Here is a 26514-nt window from a genome sequence, read left to right on the forward strand (position 1 = left end):
GTTGAGTTTGAGCACTGAGTGTTCGAACAACAACACAATTCTGAATCGACAGGGGAGGAAGAAGCGTGGGGACACACCACCATACGCTCCGAGATTTGGTTGTATTCGTCGGGAGCACCATGCTAAGAAGGTTTGGTACTCCGGGACCCCCTGGGATGGGACATTGTATTTCCACGAATGCTCTGGACTCTATTTGCCGTGGTTATAGCGCCACAACTCGCTCTCTGTAACAGTATTCCTAATTCCAGTCCATGCTCACCAAGTCGTCATGGCCTAGTGGTTAGCATTTTTGCTTACCAACCCAAAGGACGGGGGATCGAACCTCGCCTTGAGCGACTTTGATTTTCGTTCATATTCATCATTTCAAATTTCTGTGTTCTTAACTTTCTCGTTGGGAGCAGATGGGAATCGAACCCAGAACCATTCGCTTACAAAGCGAACACCGTAACCAGTCAGCCACGGCCGCTCCTCCCCAAATCTAATCGATTCCAAATTGAAAAATTTTAAAAGTTGAAAAAACGCAAAATTTAAAAGAAAAAAGCAAAATCTGAGATAAAACTAAAAATTAAAAATAAATGTTTAAAAAAAACTAAAAATTAAAAAAAAAGCTTGAAAAAAAGTATAAAAATACAAAAAAAAACATATATTTTTAAATAAGAAATAACATACTAAAAACAATTAAATTCAACAAATATAAAATATTTTCAATCGAAAAATTTTTTTTTTTCAATTCTAATATTTGAAATTTGAAAAAAATTCTAAACACAGGAAAATCCATTTAAATTGATTTCACTTGAATAAATATATTATAGTTCCCTGTTTTTTTGATCCGATTTTGAAGGAGAGGGAGGGGGCAGTGACAAAAACTTTGAAAAATATTTGCAGCCTAAACAATAATTAAAATAGAATTAAAAATATCAAAAGCAGAATTCAAAAGTTACAAACACAAATTTTTATAAATCTAAAATTCTAAAAATTGAAATATTCCTTAAAACATTAACATTTTTAGCTGAAACAAAACGAAACAAACATTTTTTTTATTTAAAAACAAATTTTAAAATTTTATTTTTGTTCAATTGAACATTTGGAAATTACTACAAAAATTCAGATTTGTTGTTTTAAAATATTTTAAAAATAAATTTTTCAAAAATTTAAAAAAGTCCATTTTATCAAAAATGATTGAGTATTTGGGATCATCCATTGTCCATTGGCGATTATCCACGCTCCATACAAAAAAGATTTTATTTTTATAGAAATTATCCACGATGAGGGGGGGGGGGGGTACTAAGATTTTCAAAAAAGTATCCACGTGGTTTGTGGAAGGTCGCTTTAGAAATTTCTACAAAAAATGTTACAAATTTTGGCTTAAAATTAAACAAATATAAAAAAATAAGCTCTTATTTTTGAAATTTGTAATTTCAACACTTTAAAATTTCACATTATTTATTTGGGATTCTTTTATGATTCATGAATATTTGAATAGGCATTTTTTAATTGTTTTTTTTTTATGTTCATTACCAACAATAGCAGTCATCCTCAATCTCCGAGAAGATTACCCTACAGATTTACAGAATTTCTGCATTATTTTTTTTTTCATGAAAAGTTTTAGTTTACATTTTCATTGAATCTGTTCAATCAATTTAATCAGATCATCAAAGTAATTACTTTAATGCAACAATTGGGTTCTTAAATTAAGTTTAAATTTGTGATATTATAGTTCACAACAAGCTTATTTGTCTGTGTACAAAGACTTTGTACGACCGCAAAGGAATTACAGTCGTCCCACATATTCGGAACACCCACAAATTCGGAACACTTTGGTGGTAATTTGTCAATAGGATGCCAAATGCAACTTTTTTGTCGACCCTGCTATTTTTAGGACCTTTATTTGTACATTATCTTGCTATTCCACTAGTAAAAGTAGTACTTTTGCAACAAAAAACTGCATTTCAAGATTATTTTATCCAGAGCAGCAAATACTGCCTCCAAATTGCCTGTTCCATGATTGTTGGATGTTATTGTGCCTCCCACAATTGTGGAACACCTGAATTTAACTGATATTTTCACAAAAAAGTTATCAGACCATTCATAAATCATTACTAAGCATGTGTTTTATTGGTTTCAGATTGTGAAGTTAGTATTTTGTAAAAAATATGTACTCCTGGAGAGAAAAAAAAGTTTGTTTACATCGCAAGAAAAAAGTGTTCCGAATTTGTGGATTTCAAGGGTCAATGTTTTTCTTTAAAAACTTGATATAAAACGTAAAAATGTACAGCCGGTCTATACATCAATCGAAAGATCTCAAGAAAAGCTTTCACATGAAGGTAAAAGCAAATCATTATGTTCAATTAACGATTTTCTATGATTTGTTGAACATTGGCCGATCTGTAAACCGTTCCGAATATGTGGGATGACTGTAAAATGGATTTTTAAATCAATTTTAAAAACATAACTTCACGGCCCTTCATGACAGAAAAGGTTCTAGGTTCTTAGGGAACCATAGTAACTTCATTGATAGTTCATAGTTGATTCATTGAATAAATGTCTAAAGTCAATTTCTGGAGTTTTTTTTTAAACCAAATTTTCAAAGTGATTTAATTTTAAACAAATTTAAAAAAAATCCAAATCTGTTTTGCTTAACATTCCTACCCCCTTCGTGCTCGCGTAAACGGCACTCTCGGTCAAACCAAAAAGCTCTCTCTGCGCTGTCAACAAAGCGCCCAAAGAAGAACCGAGAGAAACGTCAAACGCGCGCCTTCAACCTTCATCGTCAGTGGCCGTCCGTGGAAGAAAAGTGATTGTGGTGGAAGTCGAATCTTTCTTAAACGCAGCAGCAGCAAAGGCAATATTTGCTGAAAAGGTTTTCCGGAAGATTGTTTCGCAAGTGTTGCGACGTTTTTTGGTGGGTAAAAGTGTTGATTTTTGGAGGAGATTCAAGCGGGCGAGTGAGAAATAGTTTGACGAAATTTGGCAAGAGGAAAAGAAAAATCTGGATCCGTGAACGGGATTTGTCCCCGACGTCAGCTGGTGCTCGAACCCGTAATAATGGTGGAATCTGTAGCATAAAGAGTGTTTTGCAACTGGCCTTGGTGCAAAGACGCAGCGCAGTTGGAAGAAGAAATTAGAAACTTTTATCTGCTCCTCTCCTCCGTCAGCTCCTCCTCTACCCGATCGGTGAGATTCGGTTCCGAAGAGGTGCGAAATGCAAAAATAGTGGTGCAGAAAAAAAACAACACGACTCACACAGCGACCATCACTTTCTGCCACAAATACATCGTCATGTGGCGAGTAAACATAACAATTTGTTAGGCAATTGTTGAAAGAAAGGCGAAAATCGAGCTGGTTGAAGGTTTTCAACGCAGAAATCCGGAACGAATCCGGGCTTATGAAGGTCCTGGTCTGATTGGAACCACTCTCCTGAAGGCGTCAAACATCCCGAAACCCGAAATGGGACTCCTTTTCGCAAAAATCTGGAGCCTTTTTGGCAACGAAGGTGAGTTCAATTAAAGTCTTTGTTAAAGTCGAGCAGATCAAAGTCTTTCAACAGCAGGAAGTCCTTGACCAGTTTCACTTTCGTCAGCTGGTTCAAGTTGAGTAACGCGTCGCAGCTCAAATCGCTCAGCAAATGATTAATTTATGAGCGCTCCTCTCTGCCAAAGATACGTCATCGTCGTCAGTTTTTCTTTTAATTAGCCACCTACTTACGCTTCAACTGTTTCTGCCTTTTCGCGGCACTGGAATTCGCTCGCGCGCCAAGTGAGAGTGAAATGATGAGCGGGGTTGAATGCCCGCATAATTGCGTGGTTAAGGTTAAACGGCTGCGTTTAATCGGGGTAGAATTTTACGGGAGAAGACAAAAAATCAGAGTGAAGATAATGACGGTGCATTTGATTTGAGAGGGGGATTTGAATTCGGGTTTGATTACGGGAATCAGAGATTTCGAGATGGGTAGAACAGCTGAGTTAACAGCATAACTTGGGTTGGAAGCGAGGAATAGTGTTTACTTTTGCTGGACGCGTTATCAGTTTTTTTGGAGGTTGTACCAAATGGGGGAAGAATTGAGTGTTTACGTTGCTGTGAACTCTGAATTGCGTTTATTTGCTCAGATTATGAGGTATGGCAGGGTGGATTTACGTAATCTAGAATGCTAACAATGACGATGATAAAATACGTAAGTGAACGAATACATACAATTTTAAATTTAAATTTGTTGTATAATCTGAACCCAACAAAATGATAGTAATCAATCTATTTATGTCATAAACTAGTAATTTTTCAAGCAAAAAAAACGAAACTATTGGCACTACGCCCCCCGGGGCATGGCCTTCCTCTAACGTGGGATTTCTGCTCCAGCGCCTCTGACGAGACAGGAGAAACTGGGACCGACGTTTTACTTCACCATCCGATAGAAGCTCAGTGGATAAGGCGGGAATCGAACCCGCGTCTCATAGCATCATCGGGATCGGCAGCCGAAGCCGCTACCCCTGCGCCACGAGACCCAATTTTTCAAGCATAAAACCTTAAAACTTCAAACTTCAAAATTCAAACATCAAACTTCAAAATTCAGATTTCAAAAAACATAAAACTTAAATATATTTAAATTAAATCGATTTTTAATCGATATAATTATCGTCATTTCGATAATTCTATCGGCAAAAAATTTAGTATTTTCGAAAAATATGGTATTTTGAGAAAATTTTAGTACTTCAGCAAAAAAAACTCTAATAATGTGAAAATTCATCACAAATTTCGCTTCGTTTGATACCTATATTGCAAATTCTAAAATCTTCTATATATATAAAAAATTTCGACGGTTTTGTTCGAACGCGAATCAATTCAATACGGAACGTCGGATCGAGGTGCTCTTTGCGTTGCGTTGGGTTAGTATAAGTCCAAGGAAGGTTCTTACGCTAACTAATTGACACTTTGGCCACTCTGGAACCGATTCCGGAGCATCGGCAAATTGTATGGAGAAAGTTACGTAAAATCAAATTTTGATCACAGGAGGCTGAATAAGCAAAAAGCTCAAAACGTCAAAATACAAAAAAAGAGACAAGACGAAGTTTGTCGGGTAAGGCTTGTTATGTATAAATAAAAAAACGGTATTTTGTGAAAATTTTAGCTTTTAACTAAAAAAAACTCTAATAAAGTGAAAGAATACAAAATTTCACTTCGATTGATGCCCATATTGTAAATTTTTAAATTGGAGTGTTTTTGAAAAAATTACGGTATTTTGTGAAAAAAATAAAAAAAGCTATAAAAATCGAAAAGGCATACAAAATTTCGCTTCGTTTGAAAGCCATATTGCAAATTATGAAAATTTGAGTACTTTCCAAAAGTACGGTTTTTTGTGAACAATTTTGAGTATTTATACTTTGAAAATTACAACAAAAAATATATTCTTTGTGAAAACATTAAAAATTTAACATGATATGTTTGAATTAAGTCGATTTTAGAAAGATTTCAAAAATCAGTTATCATCCATTATCGCCGATAGAATTACCAAAATGACGATAACGATAATGTTAACGATAGATTATTGTTATCGTCCCGACGACAACGGTAGAACTATCGCTGTCGAGCCTCGATAATATCTCAAACTGTCATAATTTTTGAACTATCACACATTGAATATCAGTGGATTTATGAAAATACTTTTTCCCGATTTTCGATTTACAGTCAACGTATTCAAAATCTACTTACATTAAATTTTACACATTTTCAACGAAAATTAAAAAAAAAAAAATCATCAAATTATTGGGTAAATTTTGAAAGCGGCTTGCATTGGCCTTTAAAAAAGATTTGACTGAACTGCAAATTTAAGTTGGTACAGTCGACTCTCCGGCTGTCGATCTTCTCAATATCAATATTGCTCCAGCTGTCAATAAATTTTTCAGTCCCTTCAAGAAGATTGCTTTGATTTTTCATTCTATAATTTGATAACTCCCGCTCTCGACGGTCCCTTCAATATTGACAACGAGAGAGTCCACTGTAAATAAAAATTAATAATTCCGGAAAAATATACCGATACAGTACTTGTTCGGTAACTGGGCTGAGAACGTAGCCCAGTCACCGGATGCTGCTCGCTAACTGGGCTGAACGAAAAATTTCGAGGGGATCACCGATGCATAATATTTTTCTAATGAAATATAAAAATAAAAGTTACTCAAATTTATTTACAATGCTTACCTTTCATATCTCTTTAATTGTGACTTGCAATTAAATAAAGGTTTTTTTTTTAATTTTTTTTTTTTTTTGATTGGTGCGCTGGAAGTGGGGACGCGAAGTCGTGATTATTCAAGTTAATTTTGTGTGTGCTTTTGTGTCGCTGTTCGTATGGGGTGAGTGATTGTGGTAATTTTACTGTCTGCATGTAAATTTATCAACTCACTATATGATTTATATAAATGTTTATATTATTCCTTATCCTTTTCCTTTCCTGTAACACACCATCTCCTCATACCATATATGATCAAACTGTTTAAATTAACGAAACTTTCTAGGACAGCATGGGAACCATCTGGAGCATTTATATTTTAAATTACTGCTATTTTTTTAAAGCTTCCTGGAATCATCTTGATTTTATTTATTATATTTATTATATGTATTATATTTGTTTCATTTATTATTTTTACAAAACTACATGCTTATTATATAATACACTAAAGCAGGGTGGCCACCTCGGGAAAAAACCGGGAAAACCGGGAAAAAACCGGGATTTTTATCCACCGGGAGAAAACCGGGAAAAACTCGGGAATTCGACTGACAAACCGGGAAAATATTTTAAGTTTAGTTAAAATTTGACAAAAGCCTCTTTAATGCATTCAATATGTTCTTTTCTCAAATAGAATATTTTTCCTGTTATTCTAAATGAAGAATTCGCGAAAACTATGTTTGAATTTGTGTAATAGACTTATGCTTCTTGGCTATGGATGTTTTTTTTTTCTGTTGTATCCTATGATATTTTTACTTGGCGAGTTTGTTTTTTTTTTAAATAAAGCATTTTTTTTATCTACAGCAGCGGTTCTCAACCCGGGGTACATGTACACCTAGATGTACCACGAGCAGTCTCAGGGGTCCGGAAGAAAAACCCCGTAATGGCGGACATTTGTCCCAAACAAAATATTTAAGAGAAAAAAAAACAAATTGATTTGAAGCAAAAAAACTAACCACCATATTTAAGGTGCAGTGATTTACGGGCGAATTAGTTTTGACCAATCAGAAAATGTTTTACAAAATATTTGACCTATAATTTACCTATTACCTACCTATAATTTGCATTCTTTAAGAAATTTTAAGAATTTAAAGTAAAGTGCACCGATTTAGAGTTTTATCTTTTTGTTTTTTTTCTTCGAATATTTGTTTCAAATTTGTAAATTGTGCCAACTACAATTTAATTAAAAACATTCAAAATATTTGTGAAAAAAATCTTATGTTTCATTATTTGGATATTGTCAATTCGACCTTTCTTTGCTAAAATATTAGCTTTGCATAAAATTAAAACCAGGATTTTTTTTTTAAATTTAAAGATCAAGATTTTTCCTCTAAAGAAAGCACTTAAGAATTTTCTCAACCATTCGATTTTATAAAGATAAAATAGAATTATTTTTGATTGAAAATAGCTACAACTTCTTTAAATTACTATTAAATAGCATGTTTAAAGTTTGGGCTGTTTCAAAAATCTCTGTTCCAAAAACTATTCTTCCGTCATCAGAAATTGATATAAAATAAAAAATAAAATAAAAATTATGGGAGATGTTTGTAGAAATGAAAAAGTCGATGAAAATTTAATTTACAAAAGGAATACCTCCAAGGACGTTGTGTAGGGGGCAAAAAATATAAAAATTTAAAGAACAAGCCATAGTCTCAACATTTGAATTCAAAAAGTGTTTAAAAATGCATTTTACACTAGTTCAGTTGTTTTGCAATTATAAGTCTTCCAAAAATGTAATATTTGACGAAAACTAATATTTCAACAAAAAAAAAAAACTGCTTGCAAAAGACCGAAAAAATGTAAAAATTCAAAAGATTATTAAATCAACCCAAACATGCTTAAAAATGATTTCAAACGGTAGGGAATGGATTTTAAATAGATTTCAGCTGATTGCACTTAATTTTCCATTGAAATTTAGATGTTTTTGAAAAAAAAATATATTTTTTGCCTCCTGATTTTTTGCGCAACTTTAAAAGGACAAAAACTTTAAATAAAATTTGTACCAGCCTTATGTGTTGTTGAAAAAATCGCAGCACGGTATTTTTTTACGATTTTTTACCATTTTATGTTTTGGGGTTTTTAGACAGTTTTTTTTAATTAAAATTATTTTCGAAAATTTATCCCATCAATACATGCAAACATACCGAAGCTACTAAGTCGATAAAAAAAAAGTTTCAAGCTACCGATTTTTTTACATTTGTATGGAAGTTTTCTGCTGCCAAAGTACCAACGTTAGCCTAAAAAACATTGTAATTTGGTTTAAAAACATTCCGGAAAATTCCTTCTAGCATCGGGAGAAAACCGGGAAAAAACCGGGAAATTGAAAACGGAAATGTGGTGGCCACCCTGCACTAAAGACTCACATTTACACGTACAAACTTCCAAATCATGTAATACATTACGCATTCAACAATTTTCATCGGCCCGATGAAATTCCCCTAACCCCCATTCCAAACCTCCCAAAAATATTCCGTTCACTTTTAAAAGTCGCATGGGTTCCCTGCACTTTTGCCACTAGTGAACAACAAAAATATCCCGTCCCAAATCCCCACGGGACTGTATGGGCGTAGCCTTGGAGCACAGTGTGGAAATTTACGTTCTTAGATATTTTTGGATGTACCGGGCAGCAACCAAATTGTCTAAGAATATTGAATTGACCATTGTGGCACCCCCTACAGCGTGGTGCAGACCCGTTATGCTATGCTATGCTATGCTATGCAATTAAATAAAGGTTTTTTTTTAAATTATTGAACATGATTTTTGCATTCATTAACCCCTTGGTCATTGTGGTTTGTTTTGGTTTTTAGACGTTTGTCTGCTTTTCAACTGGACTACGGCCCAGTTATCGAGCGCCCAGTTAAACAACGCCCAACAAGTACTGTATTCAGTACTTTGAAACAAAATTGTTATTTTCGTGAAAAAAAAATTTAGCCTTAATCCGGAAATTACTGAAAGTAAAAATGATAGAATCTAGGTCAAATAAAAAAAAATCTCTGGTTAGTTTGCAATACGTGGAAACAGTCAATCTCCGACACTTATTTATTTATTTTTTCTCTAAAACAAATTAAATTTTGATGCAGATGAACAATTCAATGCTTTTTTGAATTTTATAATTCGATTGATCCGGGATCGTGGTGTAGGGGTAAGCGTGATTGCCTCTCACCCAATCTGCCTGGGTTCGATCCCAGACGGTCCCGGTGGCATTTTTCGAGACGAGATTTGTCTGATCACGCCTTCCGTCGGACGGGAAGTAAATGTTGGCCCGGACTAACCTAAAAAAAGGTTAGGTCGTTAGCTCAGTCCAGGTGTAGGAGTCGTCTCCCTGGGTCCTGCCTCGGTGGAGTCGCTGGTAGGCAGTTGGACTAACAATCCAAAGGTCGTCAGTTCGAATCCCGGGGTGGATGGAAGCTAAGGTGTAAAAAGAGGTTTGCAATTGCCTTAACAATCTAGCCTTCGGACACCTAGTTTCGAGTAGGAATCTCGCAATCGAGAACCAAGGCAATGCTGTAGAGCGAATAATTTGATTTTTGATTTTTGAATTCGATTGATCGATATCCGATCGAAAAACGGCCTTGTTTACAACCGTCGCTTAGGACGTTGGCTTTGTTTACAAATTACTCTTGTGTTCTTTTGAAAACTTAAAAAAGACTTTACTGTAGATCAGGCTGAACTAAAGTTATCATCTAAATTCAAGTTTATTTTGAAAACGAAAACGTGCAGAATAAAAAAAATACTTTCAATATTTATTTATCTTAACACCATCTTAATTCCTAACAGAAATATTTGTTTTGCCTTTAAGAGCCAGTATTTTTATGTAACACTCTCGCACTGGAAAATATGTCACGTTCAACTGATTTCCAAGCAATCAGCAACGTTAACCGAGGTAGACACGGCTCAAAACAGATATACGACACAATTTATTCTATTTCTCAGGACCAGCTTGACTTCCCACAGGTGAGCCATAAAATTCTTCGAGGTCGTCCATATTCGAACCACATCTGGTGGTCAGCGGCATGTGTCCAAACCTCGTTTCAGGCTCTCAACCCCTAATAGCTTTGGCCTTTTCCTATAAAGCTTGGTTCAATTTTCTGATCTTTTGACCGTATATCAAATCTCCCGCGAAACGCCACCAGCCTCTAAGGTTGAAAGCTCTAACTGTTTTATGATTTACAACGCTCGTAGAAGCGCCACCACGCCGTGGCAACAACAGCAACTTCGCGCTACAAACTAGCCGTTTAAAGGCTGCGATGACGATGTCTGACAAAAGTAATCGCTCCCAGGTAATCTAGACTTGGGTTAGAAATATACCTATTTAGACCTTTGGAACAAGATTAAGTTGTGGACTTATCTTTTTTCTATGCGGTATTTGATATTTTAAATTTGTATTACAGTGGACTCTCTGGCTGTCGATCTTCTCGATATCAATATTGCTCCAGCTGTCAATAAATTTTTCAGTCCCTTCAAATAGATTGCTTTGATTTTTCATTCTATAATTTGATAACCCCCGCTCTCGACGGTCCCTTCAATATCGACATCGAGAGAGTCCACTGTATTACTTTTTAACAATTTTATGATTTTTTTGAAATAAATCTTCAAATCAATAACTGAATTATTTGAAAATATAAATAAATAAAACATAAGAAAGTTCTCATAACACTACTAGCTGATTTTGCTGTTAGCCTTTTAAATGCAACCCATGGCGACGACATTCGATTCCGAAATTCACACCGCGCAAGCTGAGCTTTCCGAGTTAATACATTTAACTGAAAACCAACCGACTCTAAAAGTGTCCATTCCAGTTCCAGCAGTGTCCAACAGAGTGCACTTTACTTTCTATTTCTTTTAGCAGCAGCAGCAGACACGAGTTGTTTCGGATTTCGCAGTTGTACGCGTGGTCTTTTTCGCTGTCCGGCAGCACGTTACGTCACACGTGCACAAACTTACAGTCGTACGGACGCAAACATGTGCACACAAATAGTTGGAGTTGGCTCGTTTTGTGGACTTCGTTTCAAATCGATTTACCGGGTCACACTTGAACACTGTCCAAAGAGATCTTTACCGTGAGAACGGTATTTAACCCTCAAATGTCAAATACTGTTTGTTTTAATGACGTATCTTCTCAATTTTTTTTAAAATTTTGTGAGATAGAAATAGTAAAAAAAACACCTTAGAAAATTACCATTTTAAGATAAATTGGGTTGAATATAATTCTTCATAACAGCTGATTTGTTATGACAGGCCGATGCACTTTTATCCACTGAAATGTATGAACTAAGATCGCAAAGATCCAAAACCGCAAAATCGAACATTAGATCGGCTGTCCAGTTCACTTTGTGGGATCAATTTCTAAGAGGTTTTGACGTGATTGACTGACCGTTTGAACGATAAACCGGTTGAGTGTGCCAATTAGCGTTGGACCAGAAGATTGGTTTGAAGTTGAACGCAAATTTGTGGTTTATTTGAGGCATCGATTAGTATAATAAGTTTAATTACACTGTTAGTTCTGCGAAACGCGATTTGTGACAAACTCAAAAACATTTAACGTTAAACTTCCTCGTGGTTTTTTATTCAAACCAATCAAAAAACATTGTATTACACAGTTTTTTTTTTTTTTTTGTTGCAATTCCGTTGTGATTTCACTAACTTCTTCTGTCATTATTGAGTGGCGAAACGGTCTACTTTTCATCATCCGAACGAGTGCTGAAAAGTTGAACTTTTTAGTGCCAAGAAATCCAAATTCAACGGTGTTTTCAACTCTTTGCAAAACTCATTTTCTCTTGAACTACATAATTTTCGATCTTCTCCCATTTTGAATTAAAAAGGAGAATTATTTGAAATTGATTGATTAAAAAAATTAAAAAATATGAAACAGCAAAAAGGATTGGAAAATGCTAAGTTTCGATGAAAATATTTTTTCATGCGACAAAAAACTGTGCAACAAAAATTCACATGTGAGCAATTCTCTGAGATTTCGGTCATTCGATTTTTTTTGTATTTTTTAATCCGGCTGAAACTTTTTTGGTGCCTTCGGTATGCCCAAAGAAGCCATTTTGCATCATTAGTTTGTCCATATAATTTTCCATACAAATTTGGCAGCTGTCCATACAAAAATGATATGTGAAAATTCAAAAATCTGTATCTTTTGATGAAATTTTTTGATCGATTTGGTGTCTTCGGCAAAGTTGTAGGTATGGATATGGACTACACTGAAAAAATGATACACGGTAAAAAAATTTGGTGATTTTTATTTAACTTTTGTCACTAAAACTTGATTTGCAAAAACACTATTTTTAATTTTTTTATTTTTGATATGTTTTAGAGGACATAAAATGCCAACTTTTCAGAAATTTCCAGAATGGGCAAAATCTTTGACCGAGTTATGAATTTTTAAATCAATACAGATTTTTCAAAAATCGAAATATTGGTCGCAAAAATTTTTCAACTTCATTTTTCGATGTAAAATTAAATTTGCAATCAAAAAGTACTTTAGTGATTTTTTGATAAAGTGCACCGTTTTCAAGTCTTAACCATTTTTAGGTAACTTTTTTGAAAATAGTCGCAGTTTTTCATTTTTTTAAAATAGTGCCCATGTTTTCCCACCTTTGAAAAAAATATTTTTGAAAAGCTGAGAAAATTCTCTATATTTTGCTCTATTGAACTTTGTTGATACGACCCATAGTTGCTGAGATATTGCCATGCAAAGGTTAAAAACAGGAAAATTGATGTTTTTAAGTCTCACCCAAACAACCCACCATTTTCTAATGTCGATATCTCAGCAACTATAGGTCCGATCTACAATGTTAAAACATGAAACATTCGTGAAATTTTCCGATCTTTTGAAAAAAATATTTTCAAAAATTTAAAATCAAGACTAACATTTCAAATGGGCGTAATATTGAATGTTTGGCCCGTTTGATATGTTAGTCTTGATTTTAAATTTTTGAAAATATTTTTTTCAAAAAGATCGGAAAATTTCACGAATGTTTCATGTTTTAACATTGTAAATCGGACCTATAGTTGCTGAGATATCGACATTAGAAAATGGTGGGTTGTTTGGGTGAGACTTAGAAAACATCAATTTTCCTGTTTTTTAACATTTGCATGGAAATATCTCAGCAACTATGGGTCGTATCAACAAAGTTCAATAGAGCAAAATATAGAGAATTTTCTCAGCTTTTCAAAAATATTTTTTTCAAATGTGGGCAAACATGGGCACTATTTTAAAAAAATGAAAAACTGCGACTATTTTCAAAAAAGTTACCTAAAAATGGTTATAACTTGAAAACGGTGCACTTTATCAAAAAATCACTGAAGTACTTTTTGATTGCAAATTTAATTTTACATCGAAAAATGAAGTTGAAAAATTTTGCGACCAATATTTCGATTTTTGAAAAATCTGTATTGATTTAAAATTCATAACTCGGTCAAAGATTTTGCCCATTCTGAAATTTCTGAAAGTTGGCATTTTATGTCCTCTAAAACATATCAAAAATAAAAAATTAAAAATAGTGTTTTTGCAAATCAAGTTTTAGTGACAAAAGTTAAATAAAAATCACCAAATTTTTTTACCGTGTATCATTTTTTTCAGTGTAGTCCATATCCATACCTACAACTTTGCCGAAGACACCAAATCGATCAAAAATTTCTTCAAAAGATACAGATTTTAATTTTCACATATCATTTTGTATGGACAGCTGCCAAATTTGTATGGAAAATTATATGGACAAACTAATGATGCAAAATGGCTTCTTTGGGCATACCGAAGGCACCAAAAAAGTTTCAGCCGGATTAAAAAAATACAAAAATTAAAATTAAAGAAAAAAGACCGATTCCGTAGAGAACTGCTCATGTTTAAAATGATTTTAAATGCAGGGCAATGCACTTTAAATAATTTTCAGCTGATTAACATTGAAATTAGGATGTTTTTTTGAAAACAATTTTTATTACCCCCTGATTTTCGGATTGTTTTGAAAGGAGAGGGGGAAACAAAATTGTGAAAAATATTTGCAACAGCCTAATTGTACTACATAAAAATAAATGTCAATTTGAGTTTAGGAATGGTAAGTTTTAGTTATTGAGGTTACTTTCTTATATGTTTTATTATTTCAATAATTTGTAATCTGTGAAACAAATTTCTTCTTTTTTTTCTTGATAAAACGAATTGCAATAACCTAAACACAACTGAAATGTTCCAACTTTAAAATATTATGAATTTAAAAAAAAAGATGAGCCTTTAATATTTCCACCAATAAATGAGAGGGCAAACAAAATAATTATTGACTAACATTTAAAAATCCACTGTAAATATATTCAGAATATATTTGAATCGTTTCACAAATGTTAACTATTGGGACCACAGATTGGTATAAAACTAAAAAGTTGAGAATAAAAATATTTTTTTTAATAAATTATCGCTATTTTGCAAATTGTTGATAATAGCATAACTGTAATGATGTACAAAATATTTTGTTATAATTTTGCTTCGAAATTTCAAAATCAGGGTTAAAATATGAGTTTGGTTTTTTTTACTTTTGACGTTAAACGAATCTTCTTATGAGCCATCCATAAAATACGTAGACACTTTTTAAATTATTTTAGAAATATAAAAACTGTTCTCAGTTTTTTTTATTTATTATTGATAGTTTCTCCAAAAAAATATTTTAAGTTTTACTGAAATACACTCAAAATACAGGTTATTTTAATGAAATCAGGAGTTGTTTTAAGTCCAATCGTTTTAAGTACATCGTGCTGCCATATGTTTTTTTTAAGTGCAAGAGTGGAAAAGTCAGCACTCAGTCATCGTCTAAAAATAGACGGCGTCCTATCTCGCCCAGCAAATTGAAGTCGATAAAGTAGTTGGTTTCGATGGAGAAAAAGTGGAAAACGTGGTCTAAAAATAGCGACGCCATCCCCCTATAAGGCAGTTGCAAATATTTTTCAAAGATTATGTCGCCCCTCCCCTTCAAAAAAAGGCAGCAAAAAATATTTTTTCCAAAAACTTCAAAATTTTAATGGAAATAGAGGTCTGATCGACTGGAAACAATCTGAAATGCATTTTCCTGCGTTTGAAATCATATTTAGCATGTCTGGTATCGATCGATTTTTTTTTTTGTAAAATTCCGTTGCACAGCACTGCAAAAAGTTTTTTTTTCGGCAAAAAAATCCTCAATACTTAGATGTTTTTAAAACACTTTTTTCATTCAAATGTTAAAATCGTGGCCTATATTTTAAATGTTTCAACTTTTTTATTTATAAATGCGTTTATCCTCTCCATTCTTTATCGGTCTGATGGCCGAGCGGGTTAAGGCGCGAGTTCGAACCGTTGGTGCTGGGTTTGAATCCCGTCGGTTGCAACTTTTTTTTGTGTTTACAAAAAATCTAATATAATAATAATCTAATATATATGATAATAAGTGTCACATAATGGCGCTTTGATAACGTCTCTAGACGGGTTTCAATCGAAAATTTTGTAAAAAAAATTTCATTTTACAACATTCAAATTAGAGTTAAAGAAGCATTATGAAGGAGAATTCTGTTTTTTTTTTTAGAAAATCTTGGGTTTCATGATTTAACCAATTAACATTTTAAACGATTTTTTTTTTGTGATGTTTGGCCACGTTTTCTTCTTTTTTTTATGTCGAAATAAGCATGCACATAATTGCAATTTGAAGCCAATAATTGCATTTTATGGTCAAAAATGCAAATAACAAGCAAAATAATATTAAAAATACAAAAACCTATCAAAATAAATGTATAGAAAAGAAAAAATAATTAAAAAATACATTAAATAAGAGAAGTAAAATTATTTGTAGATCAAAAGTGATTTAAAATGACCACCTGAACAAGTGGAAAAAAATCGAACAAAAATTTGGCCAGAATAGGGGTAAAAGAAGCTTTAACTGAAAAATATCACAAAAAAAATGTAAGCTTCTTTTCTAATATATTTGATTCTGCATCTAAAAAGCAACTTGAAACAACCAGATTTTGATTTTCCAGCTGATATAAAAATAATCGTCAACTATAACAGCAAATCGCATATATTTTCATTAAAATAATAAAAATTTAAATTTTGTATGCTTCTTTGTGGTTCTCGCTAGCATCTGTTTTCAAAAGATATCGATATCTCCAAATCAATCTCAGATCTCCCAAAAAAATCAAAAGTGTTGACACAAAAGCAGTAGCAGCTATTCGCGCCCTGCTCCCCAAAAAGCGGAACTAGATAATGTCACGGTCACTTGGGTTCGTTGAAAACAACAAAACAACTTCATGGCAGTGGAGCCTATTTTTGTCGAACTGGTCGACTGACGTCGAAAGTAAAATTTAATTAGCGTTGGTCTGTTAGTTACTGTCTGGCTGACGGATGTCTCTATATCCGGGGGAAAAAAGTGTGTATTTCTCGTCCGGAAGGTTGAATTACCTACCTTTAGGCGGAAAGGTCACTCAAAATCCCCTATCGATTAAATCCCTCTTTTGTAATCTGAGTGGATTAATTTAGCGGAACCCCTCTCGTTCGGTCAAAATCGTCACTTTGTCAAATGCTGTAGATGGCGCAGCAGTTGAAGTATTTTACTAACCCACTAACCACTTTTCTTCCTCTCTCTCTCTCCCTTTCCAGAACACAAACTCGTGATGGTCGGCCTAGATAACGCCGGCAAAACCACCATCCTGTACCAGTTTCTGATGAATGAAGTCGTCCACACGAGCCCGACGATCGGATCCAACGTAGAAGAGGTAATTCCAGCCCGGGCCGCCAAATCCGGCTTTGATCCCTCTCTTTGCTGCCATCAGCAAACCATCAGGGCTGTTGAATGAATAGGGGAATTAGGCCTTAATTTTATTCAAAATCGACCCACATTTACGATGTATCCTGGAACCCCAGGGACCTAGGACCATCATCATCGCCATCGCCATCAAGGAGTTTTGTTTGCTTTTGGACCGATAGATGCCCTTTGAAATTGGCTTGAGTGTCGACTCTGTGTGTGTCGTTTTCTTGGTAGAATGGCTTACTCAGCTGGTTTAATCTTATGGAAGGAGGACCTTTTGTTGGGAACAGCAGCAGGATTGGGAGGGGAAAGTGTTTTCCCTTAATCCTGACGTGTTGAAATGTTGGGCTTTATTGGATGGGAAGATTTTGTTGGAGTGTTGTGAGATATTAGCATGGAAGCTAGTTGTGAAAGTTTATTGAAGCAAATCTCCCTGAATTGAGCGGATTTTGTTGAAATTTTGTAAATCTGGAAAGTGTTTAACACGAGTTTACGCGTTTTTGATGTAAGTTTACCTAAGTTTATGTAGAAAATTGAATTCCATATAAAAGATAGAATTTAAACTTTAAATAGGTAATTACACATTTTTTCCTGACAAAAAGATGTTAATTTTTTTTAGTAATAATTAACAGAACTGTTTTTATACTGTTAATATTTAAATATGTGTAAACTATAAAAAACAGAAATTTGCCTGTCATTTGTTGGTTTGTTTTGGTGGTTTTCCAAATTATTTTTATCAAATATCTAAAAGTTTGTTTGTTTCAGGTTTATTTATTTGGAGGATGGTTCTAGAAAATTTGCCAGCAGCGAAAATGAAACTAGCGACGTTGTATTATTTCTATTTCTTTAGCTGAAGACAAATAGATAATTGATTGCATGTTTCAATATCTGGGCCCTTAAATTGAGTAATCCAGAATCGTTTAATTAACGGAAGGGGAACCTAATTCAGAACCAGACCATGGCTATTCATTCAAGAAGGAAAAGTACTAATTGTATTGAATATTAGCTCAATGGTATGTAGTTTATTTTGTTTCCGTGGTTATCCCATGCATGAGGAAAAAAAAGGCAAGATAAGTTTTCTACTATCACGCTTCAAAATTCAAAATATACCGTCAATATGAAAAACTTTGTGTTTTTAAGTTCTGCGAGTACCTAGGTACATAGTCTGAGTAAATATAATTATTAGACAATTTTTGCTATTGAGTTGTAAGAAATTTTTATACAAGGAACTGACTTGCCTTTATTTTGCATATGGGACAGCACCAAAGTGATTTTTATTTTGGAATTTTTAGAACAAACATAACTTTTTTATTAAATAGGCTTAAAGTAGAAGGTCATACAAGACAATTTTTAGGTTTATCTCAAAATCGACAAAAATACATATGGGACGGACTTGATTCGAGCGGCAGTATACCTTCTAGCAATATTGAAAATTATATAATCTGTACATTGAGAATGGACTTGTCTATGTTTATTGTAAATTTATACAAATTTAAAACAAATATGTATATATTACTTTTCTTCGTTTGCAATGTAATTTTACATTTGTGTTTTGGGGTTTGTAAGAATATTTATGTAGACACTTTTTTTTAATTTTTTGGTGATTAAAATTTTATTTCAGAACATAAATTTACGTATTTTTTTGTAAATCCTCTTTTCCGACATAAAGTATGATAAAATTACGTTAAAACAGAGATTAATTTACACTTTTCATATTAATACTTCTTTGTTCTGTTTACTGCCGTTCTACGCATAATTGTCCCATGTTCGAAAAAGTGCAACTGAGAAAAACGCGATTGAAATTTTTCGATCGATTTCTGTGTTTCTACGCATAATTGTCCCGTGGGTTCCTATTCGCCCTATGTGTCCCTAATCGCCCCAGATAGCAATTTATCATCCTTATTTGTGATTCTCTTGCTATACAACAGGTAAATAAGACATAATGCTACGTAAAACTAATGATTTCGTGATAGAAAATACTTGGTGGGACAATTATGTGTAGAAGTTTAACGATGGGACAAACAGACTTGATGTGGATTTTAATGAGTTTCCGAACAAAGTACCAGATTTTATGTGTTTTTCTTAAAGTACACATCAAACTAAACTTAAAAATGTCATTATATCAAAATCGTCAAAAAATGACATGGGACAATTATGCTTAGAACGGCAGTTTAGGTGTCAAAAAAATAGGATCTTTTTTATGGTTTTTTTTTTGTTTTCAGACTAAACTTGGTTTTCAAAATCTGTATATATTGTTTTTCTACTTTTGATTCTATGCAGTGCACAACAAACGACATAATTTATGCTGTGAATAATTGCGGACAAAAAAACTAGTGGCATAAAAATGGAATTCTTGGTTGATTGAAAAAGCTTTAAAAATCACAAAAAAAAAATCTTAAATTTAAATGTAACTTAAGATCAAATTTGCAATTCAATGCCTTCGTTCGAAATTGGGTTTAACTACCTACATAAACTTTTCCTCTGCTGCGTTTTTAGGAGCCTGCAGCGTAAAATTATGCTGGTTATGTCCCAACACATGTGAAATATTACCTCGAAAAATATGTAAATTTACATTTTTTATGTTTTATTTCCATTTTTACACATATATTGAGGTAAAGTTACACCGAAATAGAAGTAATTCAATCATCAAATTTCCAACCTCTTAAAAAATTGTTTTATTTTTCTGTGTAACAATGTTGCTTCGAATATCTGTTTTGTGTTTAGAGTTTGACTTTGCTGTGCCATGTGTCAAATAAAATCTAACTAAAAAAAGATTTTATAAAGGAATCTTATGGGTAATTTTCTGATCTTTTCAATACATTATTTGCATAGCTTCAACATCAATTCCACTCTAGGTTTAGATGCCATATGTTTAGCCTTTTTTCAAATTTTATTTTATTTATAGTTGAACATCTTTATTTTGGGAAGGGATTTTCTGATCGATTTGGTGTCTTCAGAAAAAATAATTAATAATAATGTGGACAATCCAACAAGTAATGTTTTGAATTCCCTTTTTGTTTTTTCTGCCAAAATGTTAAATTCCCGAGAATATTTTTTTTAAACCATGTTTTAGAAGATCAAAAAAGGCAACTTCAAGTGTGGCAACGTTTTTCACGGCCATTGCAAATATTTTGTAAAAATTAGGTCCCTCGACTCTGACTGTGATAGAAGTCGGAAAAATTAGATATTTTCTGTTTTTAAAATATTTTTTCTCTTCTTTAGAAGTAATCACATGAGATGGAATTTACACTGGCCTAATTAATTAAATATTATTTCCAAAATCAAAAAATATTCTTTCCATAAATGTTTATTTTTTGTTAGCTCGAATCTCAGCAACTGATTAAAAATGTAAGAAATTGTTTTCTCAATTTATTGCAAAAGCAATTTTTTTAACATTAAAAAAACACTATTTTATTAGGTTTTTTTCGTATTTAGACGGCTCTTTCATTAAAACTGAATGTTATTTTGGCAACAAATCCGTTTCCAATAGTTTCCGGAATTCGGTACAAATTGCTTATTATTTTTGGGTCGTTTATTGCCTAATGAAATCAAGTGATAATTTTCTCAAAACTTTTTTGCGCTTAATGGAAACAAATCGGTATTTTTTTTTTCAAATTTAGTTCAATTTTTAAAATTTACATTCTTTAAGACTAACTTAAAAATTTCCTAATTTGATTGGAAATTCAAAAATATATATATTCAATTTGAAGTTCACTAGAAATTTTCAAGGTAAATTTTTGTTTTAAGATCTTTTTCTTTGCCTCTGATATGTTGGGAAATGGTTGCAGAAACGAATACAAACATTTAAAAAAACATGTGTTACTCAAAAACAAGCCAAGCCTTAAAAAAATTAATCATAATTTTACATGTCAAAACATTATTTAAAGATAACGGAAGGTATTCCATCAGACATCTAAAGTTTTTGCCTTATTAGCTTTTGACTATCTTTTACAAATCTTTTTAAACTATAATAAACTTATTATTTATTGCAAAAATCGATAAATTTTATCAAAATAGAATTAATTCAGAAGCTGTGAAGAATGTGAATCATTGGTCTTTGTAAACCTTTTCAACCTATTTTGAATTGCCAAATTTGCATTCAGATCAACAATGCCTTGCCGAACAATCCAGGTTTAGGAATTTCCTCCCGATAAACCCCGAATCAATCCCGTCCCGTCAATCGGATTATCCTTTCAGCATAGCATAGTCTACGGCCAAGCACAACAACAATCAAACACACACAAAGCTACTCCCCAAAAATAAAAGCCCGGGTGCAGATTTTGAGTTCGTCGCATATTTGCTTTAATCGTTCTGCTAATCCACTTTTTTCTCTTTTCTCTTTTTTTCGCAATCGCCAACTCCAATGCATCTGGACAAATGGAATTTAATTTCTACTGGTGAAAAAAAAAACGAAACAAAAAAACAGATTGTGTGGAAAAACATTCACTTTCTGGTGTGGGATTTGGGCGGCCAGCAGAGCTTACGGGCAGCGTGGAGCACGTATTACACAAACACAGAGGTAAGTACAAACGACTCCAACAGTTAGACTTAAACGTTTTTTTTACCACGAAATATTAATTTTTTTGATTCAAAATTGAAATGTTTTATTTTTGTTGTTATATTTAAATTTAATAGAAAAAAAAGTCTATGAATCTCTATCAATTTTCGTTTGAATCTGTTACGTCTGTGCACCCCTCTAACAAGTCTCGGAATTACGCCTGCAGGGCAGCTTGATTTCACGTGCCCAACGCGCAGCACGTTTCCCTGACACGAGTACATAAACACCGGGCCAGTGGAAAAATAAGCAAACATGTGCGTTTTGTTATGATGTTTTACTTATTTGGTCTGCTGCCCTTTTTTGTTGTGGTTCTTATTTCCAGCGGCAAGCAAACATGTGTGTGCATTTGGAATATTTTGGTAAACAACAAAGTTCTCACGTTTTTCGTAACAATTCTCCCTTTTCACCTTCTGTCTTTCTAGTTTATCATAATGGTTATAGATTCGACCGACAGGGAACGGTTAGCGGTCACGCGGGAAGAACTGTACAAAATGTTGCAGCACGAAGACTTAACCAAGGCGAGCCTGTTGGTGTACGCTAATAAGCAGGTAATGTATTTTATTTGTTTTGTTTTGATTTATTATTGGGTTTGAATTTTGTGAGGGCCTTCCTTATTACCAGAACCGCAATTTTGTAGCATCATACAGAAGACTGTATGCAATATTGCAAAAAATCTGTATGTTAGGAAGAGATTTTTTTGGTAAATTTGGTGTCTGCAGATCAGTTTTAGAATCATTCTGAAAAAAGCGTTCAAAAATGTTTTCAAAATTTCCAAGATTTTAATATCTGTAAATTTCATGAAGTTTGATATGTCGGAATAAAGGGTTTCTCTTACTTCTCTTTTTCTTTGATATGTCGGATGACGGCATTTTTCACATATTCCAGAAGTGTCCCCAAGGGACCACCGGTAATCTGTTCCAGAGTAGCCAGAATGGATTATAGATCAACGACATGACCACAGATTTAAATATTTTTCAATTTCATGAAGTTTGATACGTCGAAAGATAGAGTTTGTTGCATATTCCGGAAGTGTACCCGAGGGGCCACCGATAACCGGTTCCAGATAGACCAGATTGGGTCAGAGAACAACTGCATAACCATTGATTGGCATATCCGTCAATTTCATGAAGTTTGGTGTGCAACATGATGGGGGTTCATAAAAAAGTCAAGTTGACCGTTTATCGGGTATCCATCCGGGAACCGGTTCCAGGTAACCTGGAAGTGACCAGTAACACTCAACCAGTGTATTGTGTCTGCAGTTTGTTTTACGGATCAATTTCAACTGTCGTGATTGTTTTCTTACCGCATTCCCGTGAAAAAAACACTCGGATGTTCCGGAACCGGTAGGTCACCCGGCCCTAACATTGATATTTGTCGTCAAAATATAGAAAAAAAAATCTCTCAAATGCAACCCGAAGCATCCTGAATAACTCCTTTTTGTCGGTTCTAGCAGATTCCAGGTAATCAAATCCGGTTTTCGCGTCGGAAAAGGGACATCCTAATCTTTCATTTGAGGTCAAGAGACCTGGATTTGATCAAACACTGGATTTTTTGAGATTTGAGTTAGAAAACAACACCAATACTTTTAAAGTTACTATTTTACGGTCGCTCCCCTCGGCTAATAATTTGGTATACAATAGTTGTTCGGTAACTGGGCGTTGTTAAACTGGGCTGCTTTTCAACTGGGCCGTAGCCCAGTTAAAAAGCAGACAAACGTCAAAAAACCAAAACAAATCAAAATGACCGAGGGGTTAATGGATGCAAAAATCATATTCAATAAATAAAAAAACTTTTTTCAAACTTTTGTTTAATTTCAAGTAACAATTAAAGAAATATGAAAAGTAAGCATTGTAAATAAATTTGAGTAACTTTTATTTTTATATTTCATCTGGAAAATATCATGCATCGGTGGTCCCCTCGTTTTTTTTTGTTCAGCCCAGTTAACGAGCAACATTCGGTGACTGGGCTACGTTCTCAGCCCAGTTACCGAACAACTACTGTGTACAATTTAATCTAAAATTCAATTTCAGAAAATTTTAAGACTTTTATATAGCGTAATTATAGCGAGTTAAATTTTCAAAAGGCCGAACTGGAAGGTTACACAGTTTTATGAAAACTTCTCGAAAAATATTTTGTTTGTTCCTAAAAACATATCTAGAGTTATTTGATACTTTCACAAAAAAAATACTTTTGTTGTAATATTTTTGTGATTTCCACATAAGAGAGGGGGAGGGATGTCTAGAATTTAAAAAAAGTGTCCACGTGATTTATGGATGATCCCATCCTAAAGATGTATTTTCTGATCGATTTGGTGTCTTTGGCAAAGATGAGGACTGTTCAGAAAAAAAAGGTACACTGAAAAAAATCTTGCCGTTTTTTTTATTAACTTTTTTTCACAAAAACTCACTTTCCCAGAATTGTTTTTTTTTTATTTTCGATAATTTTTAATATGTTTTAGGGGACCAAAATCCGCAAAAAAAATTTTTCGATATTTATAGAGGGTATTTATAGAGGGTTGTTTGGGATAGACTTAGAAAACTTCAATCTTCCAATTTCTTTTGCTTTAAGCCGCAGTATCTCAGCTACCAGAGGTCCAGTCTTCAATGTCTCTTAGACAATTTTACAGCATTTTTTCTGAACCCTTAAAAAAATATTTTCAGAAATGGTCACCCATAGTCACTATTTCTAATAATCCAGAAACTGCAAATATTTCACTGAAATCAAACTTTTGGTGGTTATATCTTGAAAAAGAGACAATTTATAAAAATATCTGTAAAATTCTTTCCGATTGCAAATTCAAATTCACATAAAAAATGAGGTCAAACAAATTTTATGTGTAAAATTTAGATTTTTTCCAAAAATCAAAAAAATATCTAAAATTTATAACTCGACGGCAAAATTTTGCGGTTTTTGGTTCCCCAAAACATATCTAAAAATTTCTAAAATCAAAAAATACCAAATTGAGCTATGGTAAAAAAAAGTTTGTTAAAAAATCGGCATGTTTTTTCGTGTACATTTTTTTCTGAACAGTCCTCATCAATACCTACAACTTTGCCAAAGAAACCTGATCGATCAGAAAATTCAAAAGTTACGTACCATTTTTGTAGGGACAGCTGCCACAATTATATGAAGACTTGTACGGGTGAACCTATTACACAAAATGGCTTCTTTGGTCATAGGAAAGGCCCCCAAAAAGTTTGAGCCAAATAAAAAATACAAAAAATAAACATGGTCGAAATCGACCGATTTTTTTGAAAATTTGTCACATCTGAAATATTGTCAATCTTAATCTCAAAAATCATTTTAAGTTACTTACAAAATTAAATTTGCAATTGAAAATGACCTTACTCATTTTTTAATAAAGTGCACCGTTTTTAAATTTTTCCCCTTTAAATAATTTCCCCTAAAAGTATTTGGAAAAGTTGAGAAAATTACCTGTAATTTTCTTCTTTCTTTTGACTTTGTTGATCGGATTCTTGGTTGTTATGAATTGTGATACAGTCTCTTAAAGTTTAAATTTTATGAAAAACAAGTTTTCCTCATAGGGTTAAAGTTCCCACAATAAAATCAACAACAACAACAACAAGTTTTCCTCAGCGTCATCTAATTCGACTTTATTCTTGAAATAGCGATGTATCGGAAACTATTGGTTCGATTTTTCAGTTTTATTGTTATTTTTAATTTCTTTTAATCCCAGTGATTCCTCAAACCTTTTATTCGAAAGTATTCAATGTCTAAAAATGATTTATTTTAACCGATTCTTTTCAACCCTCCCCGACTCGTCGCGCAGGACCTGAAAGAATCGATGAGTGCAGCTGAAATTTCCAAACAACTGGACCTGACCTCCATCAAGAAGCACCAGTGGCACATACAGTCGTGCTGTGCGTTAACCGGCGAAGGGTGAGTTTTCCTTTTCGTTTCCAAAATAGCATTCCCTAACTTGAATTTCCTGCTTTTTAGTCTCTACCAGGGCCTCGAGTGGATAGCCCAGAGGATCAAGAAGAAATGACACCGACCGGACGAGTAACGTGGGTCACCTGGCCGCCAATTCCACCACTCCTTACGATTTAGTCACACAACACACCTCCTGCGAACGGACGAGTAATTTTACACACACACACAGCGCGGTAAAAGCAAGGAGTTGGTAAAATGTCGCCCGTCGGAAACGGGAGCTAGTGAGTTAGGGAAAAGAAATTTAAATAAAAATGTTTAAACTAATCAAGATTAACTCTTTAAAAAAAAACGTGTATACAAACTGAAGAAGCATCGCTGTAACAAAGTAACAAATAACTCAAGAAGAAGAAGAAAAATAGTCCCCCTGCCGTTGGAACCTGATGGAATGCTGGAAAAGACACATTTGGTGGAAACCCAATTTTAACGTTTAATTTTTCGGGAGTGCGTAAAATGCTACCATCAATCCAGAAAAAAAATTAACTAAGCAAGTTGTGAAATATGAGGGGAAGGAAAACGGGAAAAAAACTTTGAGCTTTAAGTGAGGGAGGAGCGAGCGAGCTAGCATCATCACACTCACACACACCTCTCCGTGAGAAAACGAGACAGACAGACAGACTCCCCTCGTTCGTTAGAGAGAAAAAGAAAAACCTAGATAAGTGTTTTATTTCCGATTTACTAATTTAATAGAGAGAAAGAGAAAGCGAGAGAGAGAAAGAGGAAAATTATGTGGACATGAATATGAGAAAAATATACTTACATTTATTAGTTAATAAAAAATCAATGATGAAAACTGTAAATCTCCAGAAGCGTTTTATTTCCGTGTGGTGAAATGTTTCAGTGCGGTAAAGCTTTGAAATATTTCGAGCTTTTCTGGTTCGCGATGGGATGTTCATTTTTAGTATTTAAATGTGCTTTTGATTATTATATTTTTGATTGCAATATTTTTCAGCACTAAAATGGGTGCTGAAAAGTTGAACTTTTCAGCACTAGTATCGAAAAGTAACATTTAAAAAATCTATTTGAGC

The 26514-nt window shown here is 33.5% G+C and overlaps 1 protein-coding gene across 1 annotated transcript; it reads left to right on the forward strand.

Moving 5' to 3' along the window:
• The first annotated feature begins 2773 nt into the window (after window positions 1–2773).
• LOC6053837 (ADP-ribosylation factor-like protein 5B) lies at window positions 2774–26286 on the forward strand. Its single transcript, XM_001869818.2, has 6 exons — window positions 2774–3493; window positions 16830–16945; window positions 21404–21496; window positions 21958–22083; window positions 25326–25435; window positions 25496–26286. The coding sequence occupies exons 1-6, from the start codon at window positions 3448–3450 to the stop codon at window positions 25542–25544; spliced, it is 540 nt and encodes a 179-aa protein (XP_001869853.1). The 5' UTR covers window positions 2774–3447; the 3' UTR covers window positions 25545–26286.
• Window positions 26287–26514: the final 228 nt, after the last annotated feature.

The sequence above is a fragment of the Culex quinquefasciatus genome, chromosome 2 (genome assembly GCF_015732765.1).
Source record: "Culex quinquefasciatus strain JHB chromosome 2, VPISU_Cqui_1.0_pri_paternal, whole genome shotgun sequence".
Lineage (NCBI taxonomy): Eukaryota > Metazoa > Arthropoda > Insecta > Diptera > Culicidae > Culex > Culex quinquefasciatus.